This window comes from Telopea speciosissima, chromosome 5 (genome assembly GCF_018873765.1).
Source record: "Telopea speciosissima isolate NSW1024214 ecotype Mountain lineage chromosome 5, Tspe_v1, whole genome shotgun sequence".
Taxonomy (NCBI): domain Eukaryota; kingdom Viridiplantae; phylum Streptophyta; class Magnoliopsida; order Proteales; family Proteaceae; genus Telopea; species Telopea speciosissima.
In genome coordinates, this window is record NC_057920.1 from 66,366,607 (window position 1) to 66,389,433 (window position 22,827).

At 38.2% G+C, this 22,827-nt stretch overlaps 2 protein-coding genes and 1 pseudogene across 3 annotated transcripts; all 3 read right to left on the minus strand.

Moving 5' to 3' along the window:
• Window positions 1-3,769: 3,769 nt before the first annotated feature.
• LOC122661459 (trimethyltridecatetraene synthase-like) lies at window positions 3,770-12,903 on the minus strand. Of its 2 annotated transcripts, none has more exons than XM_043856847.1 (3): window positions 12,858-12,903; window positions 4,522-5,391; window positions 3,770-4,439 (listed from the first exon to the last, which is right to left on the minus strand). In XM_043856847.1, exons 1-3 carry the CDS (start codon window positions 12,897-12,899, stop codon window positions 3,810-3,812), a joined length of 1,542 nt encoding a protein of 513 aa, XP_043712782.1. In that variant the 5' UTR covers window positions 12,900-12,903; the 3' UTR covers window positions 3,770-3,809. The 2 variants fall into 2 exon arrangements, with proteins under 2 accessions (XP_043712782.1, XP_043712781.1); XM_043856846.1 differs by having other exon boundaries at window positions 4,522-5,326; window positions 12,787-12,902.
• Window positions 9,521-12,763, minus strand: LOC122661460 (trimethyltridecatetraene synthase-like). The gene is made up of 2 exons (XM_043856848.1): window positions 11,982-12,763; window positions 9,521-10,171 (listed from the first exon to the last, which is right to left on the minus strand). Exons 1-2 carry the CDS (start codon window positions 12,618-12,620, stop codon window positions 9,542-9,544), a joined length of 1,269 nt encoding a protein of 422 aa, XP_043712783.1. The 5' UTR covers window positions 12,621-12,763; the 3' UTR covers window positions 9,521-9,541.
• Window positions 12,904-18,714: 5,811 nt separating the features above from the next.
• On the minus strand, window positions 18,715-20,564 carry LOC122663315 (annotated as a pseudogene).
• Between the last annotated feature and the right edge of the window lie 2,263 nt (window positions 20,565-22,827).

Consider the following 22,827-nt stretch of genomic DNA (forward strand, 5'->3'; position numbering starts at 1 on the left):
ATTAGGGAAAGAAGGTCCCAAGAGAAATTTCCCTTGACTATCTGAACTGCAACCTCAACACCATCTCTTGGAAGCTTTTGTGCTATATTTGGATCAAGTTCATTGAGACATAGGAATGGGATTATTCTATCAAGAGAAATTTTAGTTTGAACTACCATAGATATTGTGTCTAGGATATTATAAATGAACCCTTTCAATATATGAAATGTTGCAAGTGCAGATAGAATCTTTCTCGACTCGAATGGAATTCGCACAAATATACAAAACCCAAAAGTAACCATGGATACATACATGGGAGCAGACAAGTAGACAAATGAAATCATAGTTGATGAATAAAGTAACTTTTTTAACCATCTTGTTTCTAAGTTTCTAAGCTCAATTATCTTAGCCAAGAACTTCATCTCCCAGCCTTGGAGCTTGAGAATCCTCATATTCCTCAGAGCCTCAGATGTCACCTTCATCCTTCGATCTTTTGAATTCATCAATTCCCCCTGAAATTTCTCTTGAAGTTTTCCCAATGGAATATGTGTTAACATCAAAATCGTTGTGACAACAAAAGCTACAAGTGAAGCAAGCCCCAGGCTCTTGTACAAGATCAACAATGCTATAACTATCTGAATAGGCACTATCCATATATCATGCAAGTACCAATTGAAAAAGCTGATCCTTTCAACATCAACACTCAATAAATTAATATTCTCCCCACTAGTGTGGCCCTGCTTTGATAGGCTTGAAATCTTGAGACCTTTCTTATAGATAATTGATAACAAGGCAGTACGGACCCTAATTGCCATCTTTCACAATTGAAAGAACAAGTGCCTCTCTAATAAGCTCATTATGAGCTTTGAAAGAAAGAAAATAAATACTAGGTCATATCCTTTATATTTAAGTTGGTTAGGGCTATTGAGATATAGAACAAATACATCAATAAGGTATGGTCCAACATAAGAAGCCATTGTGCGTACGATGGAGAATAGAACTGTGCATAGAATTTCTTTCCACGCTGTGAGAATCAATGTCTTCACTAGCTTGAGTGTGCTTACTTGACCACTACTACCATTGCCATTGCCATCAGATTCAAGTTTATTTTTAAAATAAGAAAGAATCACATTGGCACGATCACAATTAGCAAGTTGAGGAAAATCATCCAGGTCCAATGTTTTTTTATACCCAAATGCAAGCAAAGGGCACATCCAAGTGAAAGTAAAAATACTAAAAAGATTGGCATTTGCGTAAGAAGTTACACTCTCTCCACTGACACTTGATACTCGTTCTCCATCACCATTGTTTTGATTGAAAAACTTTCAAAAGAGGATCCAAAAGATTGAAATCTTTATCTTCTTGTCTCTGGCCAATCAACCCAACATAGCAAAAGAACAAACCAATACTAAAGGATTTAGCATCAAAGACCTATAGAAAGATTGTAAAGAAGAATGTTTCCAATACAAACCAAGACCTTATTCTTCTTCAATCTAAGTTTTGCTGAAGTCTCAAATGAATTCAAGGACATAGACAAAGTAATTTTGACCGTCGAGTGGAATGGTTTGTGGATTCCAAACAGCTACAACGACTGAACCTAATAAGATAGTAATTACGACCCAAGAAACAATAAGTACTTGGGCATGAACTTGGAAACTTCCTATTTGCCAATAGAAATGTTGGCCTACTTCAAATGATAAGTAAAAGACTTACGAAGATAAGCATCTTGGTCTCCTCCAATGTCTTATGTGGGACATCTTTCTATCATCTCAGCTATTATTCCTGTCTCTATCTTCTATCATCTCTAGGATCTCCTCCTTTCTATTGATGAACACCTGAAGCCCCTAAATTTGGGTACTCCTCTATGCCGCTTGCTCAGAGAATCATCTCCCTTACACTATAATGTGCAATACACAATTGATCACAAAAGAATAAAACTTCATGACAATAAATAGTATGCTAAAGTGAATGTAATGGAAAGACTCATTGATGTTGGTATCGCAAAATAAATAGGAAGACAAAGTCTAAAGTTAGTATTTTGATTATTCACATTTAAAACTTATTTTATGTTATTTTAACTCTCCATGTTTATTTTATAAATTATGTCAAAATAAATATTTCGCATGACTAATCATGAATAAATTGTTTCACATGCTATATACATGAAGTGAGAATTGCACATATAGTGGTCACGCTACCCCCCCCCCCCCCAACCCAAAAAAAAGAGGCTTATATGGATCTGAATCGATAACCACAACTATTAAGTAATAGAAATTATTGATACTAAATAAATAATTTTCTAATGTATATCATTTGATACAACATTTAAATAAATAAAAATGAAAAATGACGGTTGTGATGATATATTCACACTCAATGCATGACAAATTATATGATGTTTCATATGACATACAAATAAGTAAAAGAACTTCATAATTTGAGCTTGTCCATTACAGTCCCTGCCCGACCAACTTAATGAACAGAAAAGGCATCTAAGGGCACTTGCCTTGCTAATACTTAGCCACCCATCGTATAGTTATAAATATCACTAGGTGCACTTTGATACCATTTGATAAGAGAGGATGAGCTACCTAGTTCACCCATGGTGATCCAATTAATATTGCCCTACAATTAATATACATTTAAGGCTCTAATTAGGCCAAACAAAAAAACCCAATGTTTCAGCCTAATTAACTGACCTCCATCCTTGACTGGCATTTTACAATCCTAACCCACTGTGGATTAAAACCCTGCCTAACCATAACTTGGTGATTACAACATTATGAGGACATGTCCATTAAATTTGAGGCCTAACCAAATGTGATCATGCATGAGACAATCATATACCTGTCTTCCTATGAATCGGAGCTCAATTTGGACCTGGAACCTTTTCAATCATCCTTAGTTGTTTTTTTTTATTTTAAATTGTGTTGGAAATTCCCATCCCTTAAACCCTCTCCTCCCAACAGAAACCCCAAGTGAAGGTAGAGTAAAAAACAAAACCTGATGACAACAGGCCTATTTCCTTTGGATCCTTTTCAATCATATTTAAGGGATCCTTTTCAATCATATTTAAGGGGGGAGAAAAACTTTCCCACAACACCAGACTGCAAATCCTCTCTCACATGGTTTTTTTATTATATTATTTTTGGGAGAAAGTTCTCTATCCGGGAGTGTGGCCTATGCCAGCACTTCCATGAGTCTATCTCTCTCCTCCCCATTTGAAAAGACACATCTGCCCCCTTGTTTTGAGGAGGAGAGAAATAGACACATGGGAGTGCCGGCGTAGGCCACACTCCCTGACAGAAAACTATTTTCCATTATTTTTTTCAATTTTTATTCTGAATATGTGGGTCCCATATGGATGATATCTTTTTCAAAACAACTATCGGTAGAATTAAGGGTGTCAACTCATACCGCATACTGTGTATCGATACCGATACCGTAACGAATAAATTCGGTATGATATGGTATGAGATAATTCTACTGATCGAGTCGATATTCGATACGGTATCAATATGGACAAAATGGTAAAAATGAATCATATTGTTTGGATACCATACAGAATACCTATACCGAATAGATACGATATCGATATGAGATACCTGTATCGATCCGGTATTCGGTACAATATCAGTATGAGGTAAATGTACATTGTATTGTACCGATACCATACTGAATACCGGATATTGCACCGACTGATACCCTTGGTAGAATAAGGCAGTTTATGAGCACCAAGATGAAACCATGGATGAAGTCAATAAACATAATTTACACAATAGGTTTTTTCAGTTTACATGGCCAGGAGTCTATAGGAACTGAAATAGTATTCAACTACAATAGAGATGAGGTGGAAGTCGAGGCTCAGCCATGGCGAAAAGTGGTATCTTTTTAGGTGCAGAAAGACCATAAACTTCATCCATGTTCAAGTCTTGGGGTTGCATCTCACCTGGCAATTTCCACAGGAACCCATGTATGAGATTAGCCAAGTATGATTGAATCATCTTTAGCCCAAGGGCATAGCCAGGGCACATCCTCCTCCCTGATCCAAAGGGCAACAACTCGAAATCACGCCCCTTCACTTCAATTGCTTTCCCGATGAACCTCTCTGGACGGAATTCATGCGGTGCATCCCACAGTGTTGGATCCTTCCCTATAGTCCATGTGCTAACATGTACTCTGGTTCCTGCTAGAATGGTATAGCCGGCAACCTCGCAATCTTCTTGAGCTTGGTGGGGTGTTAGCAGTGGTGAGACTGGGTGAATTCTCATTGTCTCCTTCATTATGGAATCAATGTATGGTAGGTGTGGGATGTCTTTCTCTTCAACCCATCTTTCTCTCCCAACTACCCTATCCAACTCTTCTGTTGCTTTTTTAAAGATCTCTGGGTTTTTCAAGAGCAGAGAGATAGCCCACTCCACTGAGACTATAGAACTCTCAGTGCTACCTGCTAATAGTTCCTGAAAGATCAAATCAATAGAATGAGTCATGATCAAATCATGCTATTTTAAGAAAAGAGAGAAGAATATCTCTTGGACTTACCAGCGTTATCCCCTTAAGAGCCGTCCTATCGAGCTTCACTTCCAAATTAGGATCATCAGCCAACCGCATCAACACATCAACCATATCGTTTTCTACCAAAATCTCCACACCTCTTCTCCTCATCTCGTGCTCATAAATTACCTTCTCCAGAAACCCATCAAATCTCTTCCCCAAATCCTTCATCTGCTTCACATACCCCTTCAAATCCAAGAACCCCAACCAAGGAAAAACATCCCCAATATCCAACACCCCATTTAAGAAGAACAATTCCTCAAACATCTTCTTCAGCTCCTCCAACGCCTCAACAGGTTCATCTGAGAACTTCTTCCCCATCACAATCCGACTTACAAAGCTCAGATTAGCATTCCACAGATGGGTTTTTAATCTAATTTCTTTTCCTGATAAATCGTAGATTTTCCATAGCAGCAAACCCATCTCTTCCATTCGAATTTTCTCGTACAAATCGAGACGTTTTGGGGTGAAGAGCTCAGTGAGGTATAACTTGCGGAGGAAGCGCCAGTAAGGCCCATAGGAGGACCAGGTCATGGCGGAGTAGTTGAAGAAGGTATGCTTACCTGCGGCGTTTTTGGGTCGAGAAGCGAAGTTGTGATCGTGGGTTTTAAGGAGTTGTTTGGCCATGGAAACAGAGGAGGCGACAACGACGGGGACTGAACCATAGTAGACTTGGATTAAAGGGCCGTATTGTTGGGAGAGAGAGTGGATGGAGCGGTGGGGGAGAGAGCCTATGAGGTTGAGGTTTCCGATGATTGGCCATGGTTTTGGGCCTGGTGGTGGGTTTGGTTGCCTGCGGCGGAGATGGGTTGGGAAGAAGAAGAGGAGTAAGATGATGACGGCTATTGCTGCGAGCAGGGCTGTGGTCCATGAAAGCGTATCGATTTCCATGACCATAATCAGTTGAGTTCTGTGTTTCTGTGAGTGATATTTATCAAAAAAAAAAAAAATGTTTCTGTGAGTGATCAGAGCTGTGTTTGTCATCATTAGCAAGTTTATCTATGTCCAGGACTTCCACCCACAGGGATGAAGGAAATGGAAGGCCACAATTGAAAAGGATAATACAAGTTGCCATCTTGTCATTTACCCAAATTTTATTGAAAAAACCCAAAAAGGTTTAGATATTTGTCTCAGATGCATATCTTATGCAAGGAATTTTAATCTGGGGTTGAGTCGGTTCTTTTTTATATCAATCTGAATCATATTTGTGGTTTTAAAAATTTGGAATCGGATAGCTGAATCAGACGATTTGTATCGGAATCGGATGTGATCGATCCTGATTTTGATCGATTCACACCCAAAACCCTAGAAATTTCCCTGTTTTTGGATCTATGGATCGATTCTAGGGTTCTTAAAGGCCAATTCCAACTGATTTCGACTTAATATGGATTGGAATCCTCACTATATGCTTCCGTCTCCAACTTCACATTTTAAAACCTTGAACAGATTGGAATTGATTGTAATGGGTCTCAAAACCTAAGAATCGTTTGTTTTAAAACGTTCAGAATCGAGATCGATCATGTCCAAATCGGCTGATTTTGTATTAAGTCAAGCAAATCCGATTTCGATTTTTAAAACAGTGATCATTTGAAGCCAATCCTTGGACAATGAAAAAGTATTCTCAATTCCACTCCATGGTAGACTAGACAGAATTGAAATTTTGTGAAAAGGAAGACCTGACATCGATCCTCAACTCATAAAATAAGCCAAAATGAAATTAACAGTGATTGAATAAAATTTTTAAAAATCCAAGACAGAAATGAAGCTCTTTTAACCATAGTTGATAACTAGGTTTTGACTAGAGAATCATTCAAGTTGAATAAAAAAAATATGAAATCTAGTCAAGAATCATGAAGACTTGCCGAGGTCTAAGAAATGACCAAATCAATTCCCAATCAATCCGAGTTTTCATTGACTTGGTGTTTTTGCCTGAACCATGTGAAACTCACCGATTCTATTTGTTTTTATTTTTTATTGGATCTTATATGAATCAAAGATTATAAGTTTAGTATGCAAGTAAGCAAAACCCTAGAACTTTTGTTCGTATATTCAATATTAGCCCTTTATGTTCTTCTCACCTTCAAAGCAACCATATTCTCACTCCCTCCCTCCTAACTCGGAGAAGGAGAAGAAGGTAGATATTAAAAAAATAAGAAAAAAAATACAACTCGTCCAAGCCACTAGGTTTTGAAAAAGACAAGTGAGCCGAAAAACCTGAACTTACAATTATGCTTCTAATTAAAACAACCTGAAGGATGAAAACACAAGAAATTATGAAAATAAATGAGAAGATATATGATTAAACCTAATACTGAAATTTAGAATGGTTCCAATCTTGAGATACCATCTACATTTGTGATCTAAAAAAACTTCAATAGTGAACGGATAAAAATCTAACAAAAAAAAAACCTAGCAAGGGGTAAAGGGAGGCACAACTGCAACATAAGCGAATTGAGTAGGTGCAAGATCATCAATAAGGTTATGAGAGAAGCTTTTAAGCTTCCTTTATTGATTCATTATATTGAAATTCCGTAATCAATTTTCAAATACTAGGCGAGAAAATTTTGTTGTTTTTAGAATTTTTGTCATTTTTTAAAGGACTAAGTTTCCCTCCACTCATAGAGGATGATTCAGCCACCAACCTAGGGTTCACAAACCCCTCTTAGTGTTTTAGTATTTTCCAAAATACCCTTTCGATACCCTTTTTAGCCTTCTCCCGCCCCATGGTGAATGGGATTCCATTCACCATGGGTGGAGAGAAACTCGATCGGTCCTTCCTTAATTGTGATGGTAATTAAAAGTTGGTCCGGTTCGAATTATTAATTTAGTTTTAGTTCAATTTATTAATTCTAGTTCAGTTAATCGGTTTCAGTTCATTCATTAGCCACAGAGAGAGAGAGAGAGAGAGAGACTTGTATATAAACCAATTTTTAATCGATATATCAATTGTAATGAGTTAAATCCATCAGTTAAAAACCAAAATAAATCGATTATTTTTTTATGAGATAGGGTTCTTTGAGCAAGCAAGGTTACTCTCCACCTTCGCACATAAATATTGTTTAAAGGAGAGAAGAAAAAAAAATAGTCTGTGAAGAGCCACAGTGTATGTCTTAGGCTCAGCGAGCCTTTTTTCCATTTTTTTATTATCGAAAATCAAAATCAAATCAATTATTATTATCCTTTTATTATCCAAAATCGAAACTGAACTGATTATTAATTGATTGATTTAAATGAGTTGGTTCAATTTTTTCTTAACTAATCAAACTGGCATTTTCACTATGATCTATAAAATTAATTGAATGGGACAGTTTTTTTTTCTTCTAAATCTCCAGAGATGAACAACCTTTGTTTGACAGTTTATGTGTTAATTAAAATTTTATTAATTAGAACATTAATTCAGTATTATTGCCGTTATACAAGCGGTAATTCAAGAGGTTTTCATTAAAACATTGGCGGTTCAATTACTATAAGAAATCTTATTTAAGGGTTCTAACTAATTCCGCTACTATTTTTCTTTGTATGTAATTAAAAGTATCCAATTTGATTAATTTGAAGAGAAAAGCAGGGAAGGATTAATGGAAAGAAGCAAGAAATTTTCGTTTGTACTGTTGTTGATGTCTTGCTTGCTTTTGGGTTCTGTAATGGCGGATTACCGTACGAGAAAATTGGGTTCTCCAAAAGCATTATTAGGCTATATTGTTTTTACTGAGACAAACAACAAGGAATTTTACATTAAAACCCTCACTTCTGTGCTTGGCAGGTTCTTCTTCTTCTTCTTCTGTCTCTGTCATGGTTTGAGGTATCGGATCGGATCGGTCGATTTTGGTTGGATCGGATTGGTATCGATTGAGATCAATCCCGATATTGATCCGATCCATCTGTACAGACAGAGGTAAAAATGTAAAAAAAAAAAAAAAATTAGCTTTTTTATAAGAAAATAGGGACAAAAGTGTTATATTTGCCCGAGTTTGGGCGATCCCGATCCAATCGGTACTGAGATCATGAACCATGGTGTGTGTGTGTGTCTCTTGAAGTTTTATTTCATTGTTGTTGTTTTTATTTTTAAATGCAGTGAAAAGGCAGCATGGAACGCTCTGATTTACATTTACCAAAATATTGGAGGGTTTGCAGCTAGGCTTACTACTAAACAGGCTTCGCTACTGAAAAGTATGATCTCTGTCTTTGACCATCCTACCCCTGCTCGGGTGGAGTTCCCCCTTCCCTCATTAGAGGGACTTGGGGACATGGATCAGGCAGAAAATGGAACAGATAATTTTCCATAATCCCCACCCTTCCCGCATTCTTACTGGGCTGGACCCTCCACCTGCCACGGCTGGAGGAAAGCCAAATTACTGTTTTAGGCTATATATATCTAATTGCCTTTAATTGGGTGATTAAAAAGACAATTTATCTGTGCAGAGCGACCAGGGGTGCTTGAGGTGATTGAAGAAAGGGTATACCATTTACTTGAAGCGACAGAAGAGATATTTCCACCATCTGTGTGAACTCAAGAAATATTCTGAAGGAGCACTTCTTTTTCTTCTTCTTTTAATAGAGAAACTAATTCTATTATAAACTCCTCTTGCAACTATTTACGGCACAATCTTAATCCTCTTCTTTAAGTTTCTTGCACGGAAATAAATTTTACTTTCAAGTTTTACTGCATGAGCACCATTTATCTTGTCAATCATTTCCTATAACCTTTGAGAAAACCTCTTGCCTTGTTCTACAATTGTTAGAAGGAAGTGAGAATCTTAGTGAACCCTGAAAAAAATCTAGTTAATTAGCCAGAATTTGAAGCAACTTTCATGAGCAAATCTTATTATGAATAAAAAAAAAGTACTCCAAATAAGAGATGCAAAGCGAGTATGGAAAACTACACTACGAAATTCAAGCATGCATTCCCAAATAAAGGTATTCCAATCGGCATTCTCATTCTAGGTTAGGAATGCATACCAAACACAACATTAGTTTACACAATCAAGAGGATATAAGAATTAAAATAATATCAACCACAATACAGATGAGATGGACGTCGAAGCTCAGCCATGGCGATAAGTGGTATCTTTTTAGGTGTGGAAAGACCATAAACTTCATCCATGTCCAAGTCTTGGGGTTGCATCTCACCTGGCAATTTCCAAAGGAACCCATGTATGAGATTAGCCAAGTATGATTGAATCATCTTTAGCCCAAGGGCATAGCCAGGGCACATCCTCCTCCCTGATCCAAAGGGCAATAGCTCGAAATAACGTCCCTTCATGTCAATTTCTTTCCCAATGAACCTCTCCGGACGAAATTCTTGTGGTGCATCCCAAACCATTGGGTCTCTCCCTATAGTCCATGTATTAACATGTACTCTGGTTCCTGCTAGAATGGTATAGCCGGCGACCTCGCAATCTTCTTGAGCCTCGTGCGGTGCTAGCAGTGGTGACACTGGGTGCATTCTCAATGTCTCCTTCACTATGGCATCAATGTATGGTAGGTGGGAGATGTCTTTCTCTTCAACCCATCTTTCTCTCCCAACTACTCTATCCAACTCTTCTGTTGCTTTTTTGAGGGTCTCTGGGTTTTTGAAGAGCTCAGAGAGAGCCCACTCTACTGAGACTATAGAGCTCTCAGTGCTACCTCCTAGTAGTTCCTGAAGGATCAAATCAACAGGATAAGTCATACATTGTAATTGACTATGAATTCATTGAGTATTGGGCGATCAATTATTTCAGTTGGAAGCAAAACCCACTTTTAGAGCCCACTTTTCAGCTAGACCATGGTTTTAGTGCACGGTATCAGAACGGGTATCGGCAATACGCAAAATTGATACGATATCGATACGATATCGGTCTAGATCAGCTGTATCGGACAAAATTATCCCCTAATTTCCTTAAAAAACAAGTTTTCTGATAATTTTACCCCTTGTCCGCACCGTGCTACCGATACGATATCGGCATGATATCGGTATCGGTGACTAGCAAAACCGATATGAGCGATACAACATCGATACTTAGATTCATGAGCTAGACTACGGCAACCCCTATTCTTGTAATTTATTTGGCTGCAAATGAGTCCATGGAAGAAAATTTTCTATCATAAGTTGGAAATTCAGATCTTTTATAGGCTTGTAAGCTTTGCCACCTATTAGCCAAGTGGATTAATAATTGGTAATGCAGATTATTGAATAGAATAAAGACGATCAGAAATTGTCTGCTTATCAAAATTTGTGGCTTATTTCAACTATATGGCCTCATACATATATGTTTTTCTTCTTAATTTTTAATTGATTCTATAAAAACATCCGTTAGAATTTTCAAAATTTTTTTACACATCAATAATAATACATAAATTAAAATTAAAATTTCAACCATTACTAGATAATGACATGAACAACATATCCACCACTAGTTTGAATCCACGTAATACTTTGAAACTCATACGGGAGATGTTAGCGCCACTCATTAATGAGCATGCGGTTATGCTCCAATATGAGTCGAGCACAGTAAATGTGTCTTTCACTCATAATTCAAGGATTCAAATCTAGGAAGCAACATAAGGATTGAATCCAACCAATTCTGATCAGGTCGATTGGGAATTGCTCAGATTCTACCCTAACCCTGGAAATGGCTTGTGGATCAATAATAGAAAAAAGTAATTTTTTTTTAATTTTTCATATTCTTTATAGGAAAAGGAAGGCTTCTAGGCTTGTGAAGCCTACACCAAAACATTGGAAGGGCGAAATGATCCTACCATGAAATGAGAAATTCTTTTACCTCATGGTGAAAGAAACACTCATAACTCTATTATTATTACTATTATGACTCCCCAACTTGTTGGATGTCCGAAATGCCCTTCAATGTCCCTGACACCCATCCATGATCTAACCTTACAAGTGCAATGCTAACAATGGCTGAAGGAATTTCTTCTTCTTCATGTTTTAAAACAAGGAATCATTATTTGAATCGTTTTCAGTCGATTTCAATCGGATTCTGATTTTTAAGTATGTCCTTCATACCAAGGATTGAGGTATCAGTATCGGTATCAGTCTCCAGCAATACTAATTTGAATCAGCCAAATAACGGAAAAAAAAAAAAAACCAATTTCAGAGATTGGTCCCTGTATTGGCCTAGATTGATAAAAAATAAATAAATAAAAAAATTTTAAAATGAAAAAAGAGTGAAAATTAACTGATTTTAGTGAAATAATGGACAAAATAAGAAACAAAGTTACAATAAAAAATATAAAAATCTTACAAATAGTTTACAAAATAGCTTTTTTTTTAAAAAAAAAATCATCAAAAACCAAAGTACTTGTGATCCAATGATCGATACCGGCCGGTTCCCATCCGAAGATCGAGAAAGGATTGCCATGCCGAGCCAGCGGACCTCAACCCATGCTTCGTAATGGGAAAACTCGATTTTAAAAATAATAAATAAAAGAAGAACAGCTCTTGAACTTACCAGTGTTATCCCCTTAAGTGCAGTCCTATCGAGCTTCACTTCCAAATTAGGATCATCGGCCATCCGCAGCAACACATCAACCATATTGTTTTCTCCCAAAATCTCCACATCTTTTCGCCTCATCTCCCGCTCACAAATCACTTTCTCCAGAAGCCCATCAAATCTCTTCCCCAAATCCTTCATCTGCTTCACATACCCCTTCAAATCCAAGAAACCCAACCAAGGAAAACAATCCTCAATATCCAACACTCCATTTAAGAAGAGCAATTCCTCAAACATCTTCTTGAGCTCCTCCAACGCCTCAACAGGCTCATATGAAAACTTCTTCCCCATTACAATCCGACTTACAAAGCTCAGATTAGCATTCCACAGATGGGTTTTCAATCTAATTTCTTTCCCTGATGAATCGTAGATTCTCTTTAGAAGCAAACCCGTCTCTTCCATTCGTATTTTCTCGTAGAAATCGAGAAGTTTGGGGGTGAAGAGCTCAGTGAGGTATATCTTACGGAGGTAGCGCCAGTAGGGGCCATAGGAGGACCATATCATTGCGGAGTAGTTGTAGGCGGTGTGCTTGCCTGCAGCGGTTTTGGGTTGAGAAGCAAAGTTGTGATCGTGGTTTTGTAGAAGTAGTTTGGCCATGGAGACAGAGGAGGCAACGACGACAGGGACTGAACCGAAACGGAGTTGGATTAAAGGACCATATTGTTGGGAAAGAGAGTGGATGGAACGGTGGGGGAGAGGACCTATGAGGTTGAGATTTCAGATGATTGGCCAAGGTTTTGGGCCTGGAGGTGCGTTTGGTTGCCTGCGGCCGAGATTGGTTGAGAAGAAGAAGAGGAAGATGAGGGTTAATGCTGCTAACAGGGCTGTGGTATTCACAGCCAATGACAGAGTGTCGGTGCCCATGACCATGATCATGAGTGGAGTCCGTGTTTCTGTGAGTAAGAGCTTGTGTTTGTTGTCAATGGCAAGTTTTTAGAGTCCGGGAAATTCTGCAAGGACGAGGAAAATAAGACCCCACTGCTGGCCTCAATCCAAACAATTTGGATCCGGCGTAGGCCATTGTGCAGCCTCACACAGGTAAGGGCAAAATGACCACCTCACCCACTGTCTGAGCGGTAGAGGATCAGGATACCCAATCCGAAAAGTAGTCATTTCCTTAAGTAAGGAAGACACCAATTAGTTGTGTAGTCAATTTCCCTACTTAAAAGTGATAACTAATAGATTGATTGATAACAAAAATTGTCAAAAGGGAGACATCAATTATTGGTCTGAAAAACACTTCACTTTGTTGTTGTTTCATCAAAAGAAAAGGGGGTGGGTTTAGTCCCACATCGGGTGTGTGTGTGTGGTGTATGTATTGTGTATATACGTCATTCTACGATTCCAAAAGTCGGTTAACCTTTTGGGATTAGTGTGTGGTTTGTGTGATTACACTTCATTTTGTTGTTGTTTCATCAAAAAATTAGTGGTCTGAAAAAGATAAGAGAGTGTCAATTGGGAATTTAGCTCATCCCAAAGGATTTTTATCCGCTATTGTATTCATTGTGCAGCGCTACAGGTGCCATGTGTGTCACGTGGGGCCTACTATGCTGCAGTTACAGCAGCGGATAATGATCCCATCCCAAGGGAGGCATGCGCCCAGGGTGCTATCAAGGGGCACCCAACGGTTGATCTGTGTCGCACACATCTTGGTGCATGCCTAGGGATGTATGCAGCACAGCCCCACGACTAGCAATGCCCTGGGCGTTCCCTGCTCCCCAGAGACGATCCTGATCCGTCAATTGATCGGTTTGGACTGATTTTCAAAACCGATTTAATAAAGGTGTATCAGTTTCGATTTGGGTTCAATTTCGTATCAATTTGCTATCAATTTGAGTTTGGTTTGGGTTTGGTCCCCCATGTAAATATATATCTCTATTATGGAAAAAATGTGTTTCTGTTATGAACTTCAGGCTGGTATCAGTTTCTTATTGGGTTATATCGGTTTGGATATAGTTTCGTTCTAATTTTCTAAGGTGATTTTTGTTTTTTATCGGCTTCAGTGCGGTTTGGTTTGGGTTTTGTGATGTAAAATCCAATTTGAAACTGATCATTACGATTTCAGTTCATGCTGGTTCGGTCTGATTCTATCGATTTGGACTAGGGTTTGACATCCTTAAATAAAGATATCACCCACGTGGATTCCATGTTTTCGAAATGGATAAAAATACATGAATAGGATCGCTTACTTTTTGTGAGAGAACATGGGAAATAATTCACACACGGGCATACTGTGCAAAGGATTGTAAATTCAGAAGCTTATGAAGATGATGACCTGACGTTATCCAAAATCCAAACTAAACTGATGACTATTAATCAGTTTTAAACGGTCTGGTTCAGTATTGATTTCGGTTCAAAACGAACATCCTTAATGGCAATTCTTATTGTAACTAATCAACATTAGAGGAGAAAATTTTGCAAGTTCCTGCTACAAGGCTGGCAACCAAGGAAATGGAATAATTCACTTTCCCTTTGTGTTCATAAATACCCTCCAAAGTTTTAGTATTTTTCTAAAATATCCTTTAAAATCCCATTTCCTTGGCTGCGAGCTTTGTAACAGGAACCTTAGTAGAGTGTAGCAGCAAATATCCGTCCCACCCATAATAGCAATTGAAGGGAACAGTTTTTTTTTTTTTGAAATCTATTAGTTAATTATGACTTTATTAATTAAAACATTAGTTCATTATAAATGTTACAGTTACACAAGCGGGTACTTGAAGAGGTTTTCATTGAAACATGGGTTCAATTACTCTATAAGAAATCTTATTTAAGCGTTCTAACTCTGCTTCTATTTTTCATTTTATGTAACAGGTATCCTCCATTTGATTAATTTGGAGAGAAAACCAGAGAAGAAATGGAAAGAACCAAGAAATTTTCGTTGGTACTGTTGCTGTTGTGTTTGTTTTTGGGTTCGGTAATGGCGGATTACAGTATGAGAAAAATAATTATTTCTCAAAAACCACGTGTCTATATGGTTTTTACTGGAACAAACAAACCAGCCTTTATTAAAACTCTCAGTTCTGTCCTTGGCAGGTTCTTCTTCTTCTTCTTCTTCTTGTCTATGTGTGTCTCTTGAAGTTTTATTTATTCTTTTTCATGTTTTTCTTAAATGCAGCGAAAATGCAGCAACGAACGCTCTGGTTTACAGTTACAAATATATTGAAGGGTGGTTTGCAGTTTTGCTTACTCCTAAACAGGCCTTCCTACTGAAAAGTATGAACTCTCTCTCCTTTTTTGATTGGGTAGTAAGGGTATCCTGACTATTCCTCTGGGCGCATGTGGGCCTGACAGTCATAGGAGGATTTAAGTGGAAAGTCAATTAAATCTAAAGTGAGTGGTCCCAAGTAGTGAGAAGAGTCGAACACAGGTCGCCTGTCAATTTAGACTAGCGTCCATGCCAACTCCGCTACTCCCTTGGGGTTAAACACACACATATTCTCTCTCTCTCTCTCTCTCTCTCTCTCTCTCTCTCTCTCTCTCTCTCTCTGGTAATGGTGTTAATGAGTGATTAGTAATCGTTTCAAATTGTTGAAGCTGATTACTAATTGGTTTTCAGCCGATTCGGACCAATTCAAGGCCGATTTAGATTGAAATCGACATTAACTGATTTGATTCCCGATTCCATTTTGTTTTTTTTTCTCTTTTTAAATTGAAACCTTGTTTATCCTTCAGGTTATTGTGTAGTGCATCTCTTAAGAAGAAAAATATGTAATTGCCTTTTATGGGTTATTCACTCCTCGGATACTAAAGACAATTTCTCTGTGCAGAGCAACCGGGAGTGCTGTTGGTGATGGAAAGCAGGTCATACCATATAATTGAAGAGAAAAAAGAGATATTCCCACCATCTGTTTGAACTCAACAAATATTCTTAAGGAACACCTTCTTCTTCTTCTCATAGAGAAAGCGATATTCCCACCATCTGTGTGAACTCAAGAAATATTCTTAAGGAACACTTCTTCTTCTTCTTCTTCTTCTAATACATAAAGCAAATTCTATATAAACTCATCTACACTTCTTCAACTTTCTTGAAGACTTAACTTATTTATACTTCCAATGTTTTCTTTTATTTAGTGTTTGATGGTCAGTAAAATCATAAACAAACTCTATTGCTGATATCCCCTTAAAGAAATCATTCAGCCTTTAAAGCTTTCTTTTCATCCCCCACCCCCCCCCCCCCCGGAACCCACCTTACTCACCCCACCAAAAAAAGGAAAAAAACAAAAATGGGGCCAATATGGGCCCAAAATGGCAAGATGGAGAGAAGCCCATGAGAAAATTGTGCCTCAAATGTGAAATAAATTGAGCTGGGCGGTTGCTTTAGTCGTATTCAAAATCCATTTACTGCAAATCTAATCTAGCCCAGCTTGAGTGGTAGCCTGGTGGGCAGCCTTACAAATGGAGAAAAAGGTTTACAGTACATTAGCAGTTTTCTTGGATGGCACGTCACCTCAATAGGGTTGAAATTTATAGAAACTCTACTGCTCAAGGTCCATTCAAAAGAAGAATCACAAAATTAAGAAGAAAAAATTTGCAAAATCAAGGTGTTAGGAATTGGTGTTGGATCCGTCGCATCGGTGAATCTATACTAATATTGGAGATTTGATCGAACGATTTCTTGACACAACAGTATGCTCCTCCACTAAGAACATCTCCAAATTATTGATATACTTATCACTAAAGATGATTGTCCTTGAAAGATAAACAATACCGTTGAGAATTGTAAATTTAAATAGTCTGATGATTGAAGATTAAGCAATTTATGTTTGTAGAAATTCTAATCGTCCAGCCATGGGGTTGCTTGATTCACTTAAGCTATGTTTGGATGCCAAGAAAAGGGAAAAAAAAAAATTTGAATAGAAATTACATCATCATGATTTTGTCTCATTATGTTGTTTCTTTTCTTTTCTTGACGTCCAAACATTACCTTAGTTTTCATAACTAATTATCATTTTTTATTGTAGTTCCTTTAGTTTTCTTCTCTTGCTACCTCTTTGTTTTGTTACAATGAAAGCTGAGAAGACATGACACATAAAAATAAAAGAAAGAAAGAAAGAAAGAAAAGATAATTTAACAACTAATTTACATTTAAAAAAAAAAGATTTACATAACGCCAGAGTGGGGAATTCTTTCCACGCATCTCACATAACGATCCATGAGGTCCACATTGATATTCTCTTTCTTTTATATATATCACGAAAAACCTTAGGGAACCAAACCTTTATCATTTGCAAAATCAAGGGGTTAGGGAAATATCGATCCCAAGAGAAAAATTGGGCCTCAATGTAAAAAAACATTGAGCGTCAAATAGTCATGTACACTTTGGTGATGATTATTTCATACAATGTTACAGTGAATCCACCATTTCATTTCTAGACTTTTATGTTTTATTGGCATATGATGATTTTTGTCACATTACTTGTATTCCTTACCATAATATAACAGACACCAAGTCTTCCAAACTCGTGATTTTTTCAGAAAAATGTCATTCTCATTCAAGACTTAGACCAGCCGGTAATTAAAATGTCATTATTTTCCAAGTCCCATATGACACTAACTAAGATCAGTAGCCAATGGTTCAAATCTCACCCAAGAGGTTAAAAGGCCTGCAAGTATATATGTCCACTAACCGGACATCCTTAAAATCACCACTTAGGGTTTTATTCTGTATAGTAAATTCGCATCACTATTCTCCCATTGCCACGGCTACACATCAGAGGTTGTTCATTCATTCCTACGAAAAATATAAGCTGAGAACGAGAGAGAGAGAGTACCCGATTCCAATTATGAAATTTATAATGTAAAAACAATCAACATCATTCAAGAGGGCCAACAATTGCAAAGCTGATGAATATATACAGCCAACACCTATATCTGAGTTTACAGCACAGGTTCATTCCTCAATTGATCAATTCAGTCAAGGTGGTTACATAATTCCTGCATAAACCACTACAATATGTGCTGAAATTAGACAAGGAAACCTATATTTTTTTTTTATTGCAATTATCAACAAGATTTCAAGTCAATCAGTTAAAAAAAGGTAGCAAAGAATGTAGTTAACAAAGCTAGCAAAGAAGCTATTAACAATTAGGATGTCAAATTAGAACCTGAACTGAAAACCGACACTGGACCAAATATGCCAAATCGAACCGAATCAAATTCGATTAGATTTTTGTATTAGATTTTAGAAATGATTTAGTTCTTGGTTTGGTTTTGGATCAACCATAGGAACCGAATTCCAGAACCGAAACCCAACCGAATTTGGTTAGTAGTATATTATAGTATGTTATTTTATTATAATAATAATATATTGTAGTATATTAATACGTTACAATATTAATATGTTATAGTACATATTAATAATGTTAGTATTAGATTTTATAAACTATTATACTATATTATAATATTATAGTGTATGGATTGACTCAAGGCTCTACCAAAAAAAGATTGACTCAAGGCAGTGCGCTTTAATCGTCTTATCCCTATCTAAGCGTCTTGTCCAAGCAGGGATAAGGTGGTCAAAACACGTTGCATTGAGTCTGGCGCTGCACATGCAGCCTAACTGTTCTATTATTGTTATTTTAGGACGGAGAAGTATTTATGAAAACAAAATAAATCGTGTGATTGACTGTGATCGGCTCTGAGATGTACATTCACCTGCACGATCGATCCTCATTCCCCAGCCATCTTATCTTCAGACAAATATTCCGCATACGGTTATGCCTATACTGATCGCCACTTCCCCGGAATCCGACGAACAGGGCGGGAAAGAATGGATCGAAACACAGAGGCCAGGGTTCCCTGCGAAGCTATTGTTATACGCCTCCATAGAGAGTGATTGCGGTATTGTACCGCTTAATCGGTTGTTGGACAGATCCAGAACGTTTAGCCTCAGAGACGATAAACTCGAAGGGATTGATCTGGAGAGCTTGTTGTCCGAGAGTTGTAATGAATCGAGCCAATTTAAATATCCCAGAGTCGAAGGAATCGAACCAGAGAGTAAGTTCTTGGACAAGTTTATTTCGTACAGAAACCAGCAGGAGCGTAACCAGGCCGGTATGGAACCAGAAAATTGGTTATTCTGCAAATTAAGACTCCCAAGATTCTTTAGTTCTTCAATACTTGACGGTATCTGGCCGGAGAACTTATTAAAGCTCAAGTCGATTGAAATCAGAGACGATGCTTTTGTGATCTCCGGCGGTAATTCACCAGAAAAACTATTACTTCCGAGGAATAACTCCGCGAGGGATTTGGCATTTGCAATGTCTGGTGTGACGGAGCCTTCGAATGGGTTCGTCGTCAGATCAATGATGTAGACGTTGGGCCAAACCCCAGAGTCCGGGTGGCACGCTTCCTGAAAGAGAGTTTTTGTTCACTCGGAAACGAATCATTGAGGTACATTTCGCATAATTCGCTGGGATTTCTCCCGTGAGCATGCTACGCAACATCAGCAATTTCGTCATCTTGCCCTTCTTACACATTTCCGGCGGAATCGGACCTGTCAGATAATTCTCCGATTCGTCGATGAAGTTGAAGTCTGCCAATGACCCAAGCTTTTGAGGAAGAGGACCCGTGAGCTGATTCGAGTAGAGCGACAGGTTCACAAGGTTCCTGAAGTCACCGAATTCCTCGGGGACCGCACCCAAGAATTGATTCTCGTAGAGTTGCAGAGACGCGAGCCGTGTCAAGAATCTCAGCTCCGACAATTCTCCGTCAAGTTGATTATTGGAAGCGTCGAAGAAAGTGAGAGCAGTAAGGTTCCCAAACCCAGGTGGGATTTTTCCTGTCAGTTGATTATCATAGAGCTCAAGCTGCCACATATTCGTAAGTTTCACGATATCTACAGGGATCTTGCCGGATAGATAGTTATCAGCAAGTTCTAGGTCAATGAGTCCAGTGAGATTTCCGATACCCTTGGGAATCTCTCCTTGGAGGCTGCAATTGGAGAGGTAGAGCCAATACAACTTCTCGAGCTTCAAATCTCCACCGGGAATGGAGACCTGTCGAAGAGATTGTCCCCAAGACTCAAAAAGGCGAGACTTGTCATGTTCCCCAGCGAACTCCATGGAAAAGGACCGGAGAAACCACTGGCATTCAAGCTCAGCAGCTCTAACTGGGTTAGATTGGATAAATCAGGGAACGTACCGGAAAAGGAATTAAACCCAAGATCTAAGTAACGCAGGTTACTGCAATTACTCAAATAGTCTGTGATGGTACCGTAAACGAAATTCGATCCGAGACCCAGTTTCTGCAGGTACCACGGAAGCCGGCAGAGGAAATCTATGGGGATAACGCCGAACAGATTTGTGTTACCCAGTTCAATACCTATTACCGAACCCTCCGAATTACAAGAAACACCACTGAAATTGCAAGGTTGATTCTCTGGTGTCCATGAATCGAAAACAACGGTGTTGGATTTCTGAAACGCAGCTTTGAATTTCATTAGGATATCAAGATCATTATCAGATTGGCCAATACAGAAAAGAGAGAGGAAGAATAACTCGCAGGGGAGCATCAACCACCGATATGGTGGGCGGTGAAGGTAGAGAAGAGATACTTCTCATCATCATCATCTGGGTCTCCTACGGAGGGCTACAGGACTGCAACACAAATGAGTAGCAAGTATCTGTGCAAATGAACTGAATTGTACCGAATTATATATTCTCAAATCGAATCGAACCAAAGAGAGATAGAGATGCTCTCGCATGTCCTGCCGTGCTGCGCAGATACAAGACGGCGTGCATTGACCGCTTTTCCCTTGGCTGAGCATCTTTCTCTAGTGGGGTTAAGGCAGTCATTGCATGCAACCCTGTATCGATGCAGCACAAGCAGGACAGGGCAACGCACCGTAGAAGATCTGTGTTGCTTTACAGACACTGTACTGTGCTCATTAGCCTTAGAATGATGAACCCGTCACCCATATTATATACTTCACATATGCACTGCCATAAGAGAATTGGTACAAAACTAATATTAATGTTGATATTTAATATGTGATATGTAAAGAAGGATAAAGACAAATAAACAACCAATAAAACTATATATAATGAATTGATATAAAAAAAATGACCGAAATAGATTGTTGAAGAGGAATCTGTCAACTCTAGTTGGTATGAATCTTGTCACATTTACATGCAATATATTAAAATGTATGTAACATAATTGTAATCCCAAGGCAAAAAAAAAAAGGGTTTTTTTTAAATGTTCCCCTGAAAATGGTCAAATTTATAGTTGCCCCCTAAACTTTCATTAATTCCACGTGCACCTTTGCTTTTCAAACTAAATACCACTATAGTCCCTCCCATTAAACAGAGACGTTATGTTATAACGAATCCCAATTTTTGAACATCGATAGACCATTCTGTACTTGATAGGGTAAAATGACCAAAATGACCTTACAAAAAAAAAAAAAAACAAAACAAAACCAGCAACTCATCTTCCCCAAATCGTTTAGGGTTTGGGGAAGATGAGTTCTTGAATCGAAATGTGTTGCGCAGATGAAATGAACAGGACCACTAGCAAACCCTTCGATGGTGATGGTCTCCAAGAAAGACTTGTTCTGGTGCTTGTTGCTCACTGTTATGGCGCTCGGATCCCCAAACATCGAGTCAATTATGAGTTCTGTTGTGTAATGAACTCTTTCCGCTCGAACCTTTGATTTCTTCGACCAGTTCAGAGCGGCTTATGTGCTCTTCTTCGGCGCTTTTGTTTCTATAGAATCAGCAAAAAAAAATCAAATTTGTGGATATTGAAGCACATATAGAAAATTTTTCCCATTTGGATCAAATTCGAGCGATTTACAATTAAAATGCAAAACCCCATAAAACATTTACAGTAAGACCCCAGAAATTAAGCATATTGCCTGACTTGGATCAAACCCAAAAGTCCCAAAGGAAAGATTTTTGTCACAAGAGGAAGACAGCCCAAAAAACAGGGAAGGAGCCCAAAAAGGAAAGCAGATTATCTGGATCGAAATCAACCCCAAACAAATCTAAACATAAAGGTAAGTGAAGGGAGAAGTAACTTACTTGGATCGATTTGGGTGCTAACAAGCTGTAAGACAACATTTCTGCAAATCTTGTCGGTAAAATCGTCAAGATGCTTTACAATAGTCTCCTTCAAATCTTCCTTGTTCTTCCTCCTGACAGTAACCACAGCTCTCACCTTAAACTTCACTGGCTTCTCTGGTGCGACAAGCTTTACCAAATCCTCAGTAATGGCTGCAATAGGGACTGACACAACCTTCCTTGAATGAAATCTTCTTTCTCAAAAGGAACCAAAACAGGAGAAAATGAAAGGTTGTTCTATTTCTGATTGAACTTATGATTAAACAGAAGTCTCGAAGCAGGAACAAAAGATGATTTCTCCAACAAAGAAGATCCCAAGAATTCCTTAGCCATCGCCATGAATCTTCAATCAATCTTAGTAGTTGCTATTCTCTGTTTCAGTTTGACTTTTACCCCCTTGAGATCTGAGATTTTTGGTAGGGTATTGGAGCAGAGAGGAGAGAAAAGTGGAATCTGGGGATGACAGAGATGATGATTTTTGTTGGTGTTTGCCGCGGAGTTGGGTATTTATAGGGACAAAGAGAGAGTGGAACTTTGAACGGAAGAAGAGGAAGCAAATGTATAGGGGAAGCAAAAGAGTGGTATGGATTATTAGCGCAGCGCATTTCTGATTCAAGAACTCATCTTCCCCAAACCCTAAACAATTTGGGGAAGATGAGTTGCAGGTTTTTTTTTTTCTTTTTTCCAAGTAAGGTCATTTTGGTCATTTCACCCAATCAAGGGCAGAATGATCCATCGAT